The following is a 10922-nucleotide window of genomic DNA, read 5'->3' on the forward strand; positions in this document are numbered from 1 at the left end:
AGGACCTCCTATTCGTAATCTCAAAACAAATCAGCTGGAGCCAAAGGCTAACAAAAACAACTGTCTTTGTCTTGTAAATATAAAATCAGAAATACAATTCCGGAAGCAAGTCAAAACACACCTAACTTGACAAGTCCCAAGGCTTTGCCCATCCCTACTAAAATGCTTGTAGATATTATAAATAATCAGGGTATTAGAGTAAAATTTTCCTTTACTTAAGAAAAAAATTAATAGTAATTACTCAAATATTTATGACAATAGAATAATATGCTCCAAAACTCCTAGGAGAAAACTCACATTTTTTTTCTCTGCCCCTCGAAGTTATAAATTCTATCATGTCTTTCAAATGTTAACACAGGTCACAGCACCTGAGAATGAGTCTGGGTTAGCTTAGTCTGTAGAATTAAAAATAAAAATAGAAAATGGACCTCATACTGCTAAAACACCCCCTTGCTTAAACAATCTCTGTAAAATTCTTGCCTGTCAAGGGAAAATACGGATCTTAAAAGTCTTCTCCACAAACAAAGAAAAATACTTTACCCATCTGAATGAGTATACTTAATTAATTCCAGTTGCTATTTATAAACCAGTGAGTTTTGTACTGTACCTGATTCATGACTAAAGTTTTACAGTGAAAACTTTGAGCTAATTGTCTGTATGTCTATATGTATACACTATAAATATGGTATCTTTCTACTTCCAGATTATGTTGCCAAAATCATATTTGTAAAAAAGCTCTATTTAATTGTCTTAAAAAAAAATTAGTGCTTATATAAAAATTCTTAAAAGTTTAATAAACACCAACCCAGATATTTTCCAAGTTCACATGAGCTAGAAAATCTTCAGTAAATAAAAGCTAAATTTAAGCTTACTGGATTAATATGGGTATATCTTCAGAGTTAGCATAAAATAAAATATGGATAACCAACTTTTGTTCTACTGGGTTTACTAGTCAAATGAACTAATGTCTCTGTTGCAACATTTGTCCGGAACAAACAAACAAAAAAGAGTCAAAAAGTCTTAAGATAATGACTAAATGCTTTAATGAAGTTTTCATGAGTAATCTAAGTATGATTATTAAGGACAAAAGAATTAAATAGATATAAATGAGATAGGAGTTTTTAGGTGAACTTTTTAAAAATAATCGTTTTGTGATATGTCTACTCAAATTGTTTCCTAAATCTCTTTGGTAATTTATACTCTTAGAGTTTTGCTAAGTTAAATTAAGTGATGAAAATTTGTTGACTGTTTAGTCATTCCCAAATAAGATAAAATACTAAAACATTCATTGTTGAACAAGTCTAAGTTTGCATGTATTTCACCTCTTATTACAAGAGACTAAGTATGTTTTGGTTTGTTAATAAGTGTACCTTATGCTTTATTGAAAGATTATTCTATTTCTAGAAATTATAAAGTGTATTTTTAAGCTTGCCGAGCCACAAAGTATTAATACAATGAAGAATTGTTTACTTCTTTATTTTCACTAAAAAATTAAAATTAAAAGGATTAAGAAGTTTAATATGTGGTTAAAGCTACTGAATATAATAACAGAAATAGAATGTGTTTGGTGGTAATAAAAGTTATATGGTAAGGAGATGTTTTTGTTAAGGAAAAAGAAAGTAGTTTTTTGTAAGGCTGATTATTCCCAAATGGGAAAGAAAACAAAGGCACAAACTAAAATGGACATAGAAAATTGTAAGTTTGGTGAAAAACTAAATCTTTGGAAAGGAATTTTATGTGGTCAGGAATAAATAAAATTGGAATCAATTTAATTAAGTAAATGAGCTTAAGTATCAAAAGTAACCTGGTATAAAATTGGAATGTGGTTTTATCTCTGTTCAAAGGACAAACTGTCTTTTCTCTATGGGTTTGTTCTTGGTAAGAAGAAATTACGAAAGTTTTTCTTTACCTTGAAGGAATCTGACCATATATATATATATATAGTATCTTGTTTTATCTTTATCAGAACATGATTGCTTAAGTAAACCTAGTCCTCTGGATGTTAAAAGAGCTAAATTTTATTCAGAACCATATAACCTATATTTGCCTATGAAGTCTTTAATTGTTATTTTGGTTAAATGGATAACTAAGCATTTTTTCCCAGTGATCTATGTGACTAAATGTTTTAAAGCCTCTTTGATATTTTTGACAAGCTTCCTCCAAATCAAATTCTACATATCTTTTTGACTTAGAAGTAGCTTTGAGGTATACGTTATTTCGGAGGGCCCCCGAAATATCTCAAAGATTTGTTCTCTCTCCTTATAAAAAGAGAGATATTAAACTAATTAAGAATATTGGTTATGTTAAATTACATGGGAAGCATTGCCAAATAAGAAGTAATGTTAAGCCTTTTTTACATTGTGTCTGGCTTACCAGGTGGCTCAGACAGTAAGGAATCTGCCTGCAGTGCCAGAGATCTGACTTCGATCTCTGGGTCAGGAACATCCCCTGGAGAAGGGAATGGCTACCTACTCCAGTATTCTTACCTGGAGAATTCCATGGACAGAGAAGCCTGGTGGGCTACAGGGCAAGGGGTCGCAAAGGGTCAGACACAACTGAGCAACTCACACTTTCAGACTTGTATAGGTGTGTATTATAAGTGTTTCAGGAATTATTATAAACTTTTGGAAGTCTTTTATGTCCTGTAGTAGAATGTTGTCTGTCATCAAAATTGAAGCTCACACTAAAAGGACTAAACCCAAGTATCAGAGAAACACTGAAGCTGACTTTTATGTACAGGCAGCAACAACAAAAGAATCTGTGAACACTGTGGCACGTGTAGATAAAGTCCATTTTGCTTCCGCCAAAAAATTGACCCTTCATTGCCAGACTTTTGCCATCCTGATGTCCATTTAATATGGCACCAGTCAGCTCCCAAATTGGAGAAAGTAAGTGGGTAAATAATAGCTTTAAATGAAACAAATAGTCGGGGCTATGAGAAATTCAAGGTGACCCCTTGGTTCCTCCCAGCTTTCTAGCAACTCTTTCCCTGACCATCAGTTAAGATGACTCAAATTATAGACACTGGTAGGAAGATTTTTATAAAATTGTGCAAACAGTCTACCAGCAATGTCTATCCTGTCAGGTCCATAACTCTGGAAAGGAAAGGAAAACAGAGTTTTGCCTCAGAGGCCTCAGACCTCTTTTCCCGGGACACTTTGAACACCTGCAACAAAATTTCATTTATTTGCCACTTAGTATGAGTCACAAATATTTGCCACTTAGTATGAGTCACTTAGTATTGCCATAGCCAGTCCCTCCCATCAGGAAGCTTCCACAAGCCTCTTAACCTTATTCATCAAAGGGCAGACAGAATAAAAACCACAATCACAAAACTAACCAAGCTGATCACATGCATCACAGCCTTGTCTAACTCAATGAAGCCGTGTATCGGCACCAAGACAGACAGGTCATGGTGGAGAGTTCTGACAAAACATGGAGAAGGGAAAAGCCAAGCACTTCAGTATTCTTGCCTTGAGAACCTCATGAACAGCATGAAAAGACAAAAAGATATGACACTGAAAGGGGAACACCCCAGGTCAGTAGGTGCCCAATATGCTACTGGAGAAGAGTGGAGAAATAATTCCAGAAACAATGAAGAGACAGAGCCAAAGTGAAAGCAACGCCCAGTGGTGGATGTGACTGGTGATGAAAGTAACCTCTGATGCTTTAAAGAACAATATTGTATAGGAACCTGGAATGTTAGGTCCATGAATCAGAGTACGTTGGAAGTGGTCGAACAGGAGATGGCAAGAGTGAACATGAACATTTTAATAATCAGTGAACTAAAATGGATAGGAATGAGCAAATTCAGATGACCATTATATTTACTACTGTGGGCAAGAATCTTAAAGAAGAAATGGAATAGTCTCATAGTCAACAAAAGAGTCCAAAATGCAGTACTTGAGTGCAATCTCAAAAAAGACAGAATGATCTCTGTTCATTTCCAAGGCAAACCATTCAATACAACAGTAATCCAAGTCCACGCCCCAACCATTAATGCCAAAGAAACTGAAGTTGAACACTTCTGTGATGACCTACGAGACCATCTAGAACTAAAACCAAGAAAATATGTCCTTTTCATCATAGAGGGTTGGAATGCGAAAAGTAGGAAGTCAAGTGATAACTGGAGTAAGAGCAAGTTTGTCCTTGAACTCCAAATTGAAGCAGGGCAAAGGCTAACAGTGTTGCCAAGAGAACACACTGGTCATAGCAACCACCCTCTTCCTACAACACAAGAGAAGACTCTACACATGAACATCACCAGATGGTCAATAACAAAATCAGATTGATTATATTCTTTGCAGTCAAAGGTGAAAAATCTCTATACCATCAGCAAAAACAAGACTGAGAGCTGACTGTGGCTCAGAAGATGGACTCCTTATTGCAAAATTCAGGCTCAATTTGAAGAAAGTAGGGGAAAGCAGTAGGCCATTCAGGTAGCACCTAAATGAAATCCCGTATGATTATACAGTGGAGGTGACAAATAGATTCAAGGGATCAGATCTGGAAGACAGAGTGACTGAATAACTATGGACAGAGGTTTGTAGCATTATACAGGAGGTGGTGATCAAAACCATCTCCAAGAAAAAGAAATTTAGAAAGGCAAAATGGTTGTCTGAAGAATCCTTACAAATAGCTGAGAAAAGGAGAGAAGCAAAGGCAAAGGAGAAAAGGAAAGATATATCCATCTGAATGCAGAGTTCCAAAGAATAGCAAGGAGAGATAAGAAAGCCTTCCTAAGTGATCAGTCCAAAGAAATAGAGGAAAACTGGAATGGGAAAGACTAGATTCTCTTCAAAAAATTAGAGATACCAAGGGAACATTTCATGCAATATTGGGCACAAAAAGGACAGAAATGGTGTGGACCTAACAGAAGCAGAAGCTATTTAGAAGAGGTGCCATGAATACACAAAAGAACTATACTAAAACGATAATAATGATCCAATAACCACGATGGAGTGATCATTCACCTAGAGACAGACATCCTGGAATGTGAAGTCACGGTGGCCTTAGGAAGCATCACTATAAACAAAGCTACTGGAGGTGATGGAATTCCAGGTGAGCTTTTGCAAATCTTGGAAGATGATGCTTAAAGTGCTACACTTAATATGCCAGTAAATTTTGAAAATTCAGCAGTAGCCACAGGACTGGAAAAGGTCAGCTGTCATTCCAATCCGAAAGAAAGGCAATGCCAAAGAATGTTCAAACTACCACACAATTGCACTCATCTCACATGCTAGCAAAGTACTGCTCAAAATTCTCCATGCTAGGCTTCAATAGTACATGAATCAAGAATGTCCAGATGTCCAAGCTGGATTTAGGAAAGGCAGAGGAAACAGAGATCAAATTGCCAACATCTATTGGATCATAGGTACTCTTGCCTGGGAAGTACTCTTGCCTGGAAAATCCCATGGACGGAGGAACCTGGTAGGCTGCAATCCATGCGGTTGCGAAGAGTCAGACACGACTGAGCAACTTCAATTTCACTTTTCACTTTTATGCATTGGAGAAGGAAATGGCAACCCACTCCAGTGTTCTTGCCTGGAGAATCCCAAGGACGGCAGAGCCTGGTGGGCTGCTGTCTGTGGGGTCTCACAGAGTCAGACACGACTGAAGCAACTTAGCAGCAGCAGCAGCAGCATTGGGTCATAGAAAAAGCAAGAGAATTCCAGAAAAGCATCTACTTCTGCTTTATTGACTACCCTAAAGCCTTTGACTGTGTGGATCACAATAGAATGTGGAAAATTCTTAAGAGATGGGAATACCAGACCACCTAACCTCCCTCCTGAGAAATCTGTATACAGGTCAGGAAGCAACAGTTAGAACTGGACATGGAACAATGGGCTGATGACAAATTGCGAAAGGAGTACATCAGACTGTATATTGTCACCCTGCTTATTTAACTTGTATGTAGAGTACATTATGTGAAATGCCAAGCTGAATGACGCACAAGTTAGAATCAAGAGCTGGGAGAAATATCAATAATCTCAGATATGTAGATGGCACTACCCTTATGCCAGAAATCGAAAAGAAACTAAAAAGCCTCTTGATGAAAGTGAAAGAAGAGAGTGAAAACCTGTCTAGAAACTCTGTCTAGAAAAGAAATTCTGTCTAGAAACTCAACATTCAAGAAACTAGGTTGCCTACCTTACCACATCTACCTGTGGTCTCTCAGGACAGAAAGCTGGGACTGGAAATTGAGGCCTTCTGATGGCTGGCTGCACCTGTCCTCAGTCAGGCTCCTAGAAGACCTGTATTTCCTCCCTCTCTTCACTATTACTGTCCTCTCTCCAGGTCCTCACACTGACTTCCCATCTCCTAACAAGACCTGTCCTCTCATGCTAGAGCCTTAAATTCCCTGAGACCACCTTAGAGGATGTGAGGGCTGCCAACCTGTGGTCACTCATGGCTGACCCTAGGGGAGGGATTCTATAAAAGTGGTATAGTGTGAGTGGTTCCTTTAGTCCTCATGGTCCTCTACTTGACTCTTGGCATGACCTGGAGTTCCTCCTGAGGTTGACCCCTGAGCCCCAGCGCCTCACCTCCTGAGATGCTCTAAAAGGAAATGTGTGGGGTGCATCATGCCCGCATTCCCAAATTTGCCAGTGCAAGGTGTAGATGGGCAGGGCTTTGTTCTAGGTGTGGTCCCTTTATTCTCATCTGGAGTCACTAGTTTTCCACTCTGTACTGAAGTGAGGCTTCTCCCAGTAGACCAAGGCTCTCACCTCCCTGAGACCACTCCAGCAGAAAGAGAAGCACTTCAGCCAGAAAGCTTTCTCCTGGGTCTCATAAGGCTGACATCAGGGGTGGGCCTCCACAGTCTCCCCTGTTCTGGGCTGAGTGGTCCTCTTGCCCCTCGTTCAGGGATCTCATCCTCACTCCTGACCAGACCCAGACTGCAGCCTCTGCTCACCTGAGGCTGTGCTCTTCAGAACAAAGGCATTACTTTCTTGGAAGTTCTTGATTGGAAGACAGGATGAACCAGATGTGTGCAAAGCTATTGGGGCCCTCTGAGGAGGAGAACATTCTAGGGCTCCACTCTCTTCTGGAGTCAGTGGTCTCCCAGTCTTAGATCAGGTTTCTTACCCTGACTTCCGGTAGCATATGGGAATCCACCCTCTCTACTGGCTCAATCAGCTGGCCTGTGGCCAAGGCTTTCGCCTTCTTGAGACAACAGAAGGGGAGGGGAGAGAGCAACTACCTGGCTACCCTTGCCTGTTCCTCTGTGCAATCCGCCTTGTTATGGGGGGCGTCCACTCATCAGAACCCAGTGTCCTCACTGTAAATCTTATGAAGGCTTGTTAGGATCTCCTACTTGGGCAGAACTGGAGCTGCTGCTGCAAGACCAAGGCGCTCAAGTCCCTGAAAACCCCTCCACCCTTGCCCTGCAGGAAAGGAAGGCACACCTCAGACAGACTGCTCTCCCCATGACCACACAAGGCAAGAAGCAGGATATAGTCTGTGGGACATCTAGTGTTCTAAAATCTTCCCCTTGATAACTATCAGAGGCTGGGACTCTTCCATCCATTGACCTGGGGACACAGCACTTAAGCTAAGGCTTTTATGTCCCTGAGAATCAGGAAGGATAAATGAGGGCATATTGATCTTTTCAGGGTATCTGACATTGCATGTGTTTATGACCACCTTGTCCCCGAGTAGTTTTGTCTTCTTTCATACCATTCATTTATCAGCATTTTTTAAACTTTATTCCAAAACAGTTCTTTGGGACCAGGCCCCATGTATCCAACAAGACACATTTTTTGGAGTGTTTGGAGGAAAACTGAATGAAAAGACGATGTCTGGCTTAGGCTGGGAGAAGTGGCACATTGTGGGCTCTGCACGAATCCAGATCAGGGGACTAGTCCCAGGAAGGTCACTTCATCAGTTTGTGAACTTGAGAAATTGGCAAGTTATCCATCCATAAATGGAGTCTGCTAAATCCGATCTTGCATGAATGCTGGAATGCATGTACTACATATAAAGCAGTGGCATACTGATGAAGAAGTATTGGTTTGTAATAAGTGAAAGTTATGATTACTATCGGAGAAGGTGATGGCACCCCACTCCAGTACTCTTGCCTGGAAAATCCCATGGACGGAGGAGCCTGGTAGGCTGTAGTCCATGGGGTCGCTACAAATCGGACACAACTGAGCGACTTCACTTTCACGTTTCACTTTCATGCATTGGAGAAGGAAATGGCAACCCACTCCAGTGTTCTTGCCTGGAGAATCCCAGGGATGGGGGAGCCTGGTGGGCTGCCGTCTATGGCGTCGCACAGACTCGGACATGACGGAAGCGACTTAGCAGCAGCAGCAGCAGCATGATTACTATGAACCCCTCAAATACCACCTTCCCATCTGAGTTTATTTTTAATCCAGGAGAGAGCAGAGAATATGCAGTGAATTAGGACAAAAGAAACAAATATTCTTAAATGAGCTACATAAGTCAGAGTATTTTTTATTTTTACTAAAAGAAAGCTTAAAGGAAATAAGGTAATCCACAAGTTACAGACTTTTTACTCTATTCTTTTCGTTTCTCAATAGTTTCTGTGATCTTCTTTCACATTAGCATGAAAATCACTCTTGCAGTGCTATGTTACCTATTTGCAGATCAGAAAGACAATATAGACGGCTCCTGAATTTCTTTTATATCTACCAAAACTGTACCTTTAAAACTTTTAAAACAGTAGTGAATATAACAGCAGTATCATTACCAAATTAGTACTTTGAAGAAAAACAACCTCTTGGAAGTAAAAATATTTGAAAAAAAAAAAAAGAAACAAATAAAATGTAGAAGTTACTCGCGTGAAACAAAAGAGAAATGTGATTGAAATAAATGTGATCTACCCCCTACTACCACGCGCTCTTTAGAAGCCTGACTGCTCTTCAAGAAAAATTCTCTTCTAAAGTCATGTTATCTTGTTTGCATTGTGAACAATATATTCAGTACTTTCAGTGTGTGTTACAAATACTCAAACTTTTAAAACATTAAAACGGCGAGAAACTATGATTTATATGATTCATACATTTGAATTCTGAAGCACAATAAACCTTATCAAAAGTAAGAACATTTGAAAATACTAAACAGCTCCTTCACCTCTTTACCTCTCTAATTTAAACCATCATTCATTAGGTATTTCTCATATGAATACAAGAAAACAGATGTATATTTTGTTAAACAAACTAGATCTAAACTCGCTTACCACTTAAAACTGTAAGAAGATATGGGTTTTGTTGCCTCCACCACTACTGCTCTGCACTATTTAGGACCCTGACTGCTCTCTTCCAACACAAAGGGAACAGAGCGCCCTGACCCCTCCCTAGATGTGGGAGGAGCTGCAGGACTTGGCCCTGGAAGGGGCACTGGCTTCAGCCATGGGTGGAGCCCTGGCCGCACCTCTCAGCCCTGCTCTCTCCGCCTGATCTCTCAGAGCCTCGTCATAGAGGTCTGGGAAGGAACTAGGGACCCTACCGTGGAACTTGGCTAGAACCTCCAGTACCTTCATCTTACTGGTCTCAGCACAAGCTCTCGGGCCCCACAGGAACTCATAGCGTGGAGGATCACTATTGGGCACCTGGCGGTAGTTCAGGTACTCCTTCTGCACCAGATCTTTGGTGATGAGCCTTCTGGGCTCCCCAAAGATCCAGTGCCTCCTCCCAGCATAGATCCCCAACATACTGAGGAATTCCCAGATCTCCTCCTCGGTGGCGCGGTTACCATTCATGAAGACGACTCCCAGGAGCACCATGAGGAGACCAGACTTGGGCAGCTCCCCCTCACCACTCGGACAATCGTTTCCCCCGAGGTTGAGCTTGCTGATGAGGGTGTAGATGTTCCTGCTACGGTCGACTTCCTTCATCTCCAGGCCAAAGACCAGCTCCAGGCGCTCAAGGGCTGTACTGAGGATCTCAGGGAAGTGCTGCCTGTACATCCTGCTGACGATTTTCATCAGGGCATTCTGCGTGATGGGCTCCTTCTTGGTGTACTTCTCCAGCAGGAACTCCACCACTATCCTGGCCTTCCTGGCCAGAAGATCTCTGCGAGTGCTCTGAGTGGCAGGGGCTGCCTGGGAGCTACCTGCACTTTCCTCCTCTGGGCCCTGGGCAGCTTCATCAGATCCTGCACAGGAAGGCCCTGCATCAGGAGAGCTAGGGGCCATGGCTCCCTCAAGCTCCTGGGGATCTCCAGCAGCAGGGGAGCTCAGGGGAGAACCCTGAGGGGCAGAAGAAGGGGAGGAGGGGCACTCCTCCTTTGGGGCTGCAGCAGCACTGGCCTGGGCCTCCTGAGTGTCCCCCCGGACCTGGTGGCATTTCCCGCGGGCATGGAACTTGTTCTTGTGCCTCCGAGGCATGCTGACAGCAGGTCAGGGACCGGAGGTGGGAGTTCAGGCAGGAAAGCAGGCAAGGAGGGCACCTGGAGGAGGGACAAGGACATGCTGTGAGAACCTTCAGCGAGGAGAGTCCTCCCTGGCTTGAAATGAAGCCGCCTCTGAAGGGTCCTCGAGGCCAGTGCTCTAGGACCCACAGGGCTCCTGTTCTCCTGGTCAGCATGTCCCCTGAGACCGCTGAATAGCAAGGGAGAGTGAGCCCTGGGCGCAGCAGACAGTCCTGCCTGGGCATTAGAAGACGGGGTGGGGGGCGCAGTGGGGGCTGTCAGGGGAGGCAGGTCCTCTCAGCTGACATTAAGAGTCAGGACGAAAACTGGTGCGAGACACCCCCATATCCAATGCCCCGTGTCCTGCACCTGTCTGTTTCCCTCTCTTGTCTCAAATTGACGCTGCCACCTTCCCTGTCACCTCAGACGAGGAGAGGAGGGAGTACTCAGCCTCCCATGGAGGGTCCCAGGACCTTCCCTTCTGCTGTCTGGTGGCTGCCCCTTCACAACCAGGCAGACTCCCCTTTCAGACCGCCGCCCCCCTT

General features: G+C 42.5%; 1 protein-coding gene across 1 annotated transcript; it reads right to left on the reverse strand.

Moving 5' to 3' along the window:
* Positions 1 to 9322: 9322 nt before the first annotated feature.
* Positions 9323 to 10354, reverse strand: LOC128069637 (melanoma-associated antigen B4-like). Its single transcript, XM_052662759.1, has one exon. The coding sequence runs from the start codon at positions 10352 to 10354 to the stop codon at positions 9323 to 9325; it is 1032 nt and encodes a 343-aa protein (XP_052518719.1).
* Positions 10355 to 10922: the final 568 nt, after the last annotated feature.

Source organism: Budorcas taxicolor, chromosome X, assembly GCF_023091745.1.
Source record: "Budorcas taxicolor isolate Tak-1 chromosome X, Takin1.1, whole genome shotgun sequence".
Taxonomy (NCBI): Eukaryota; Metazoa; Chordata; class Mammalia; order Artiodactyla; family Bovidae; genus Budorcas; species Budorcas taxicolor.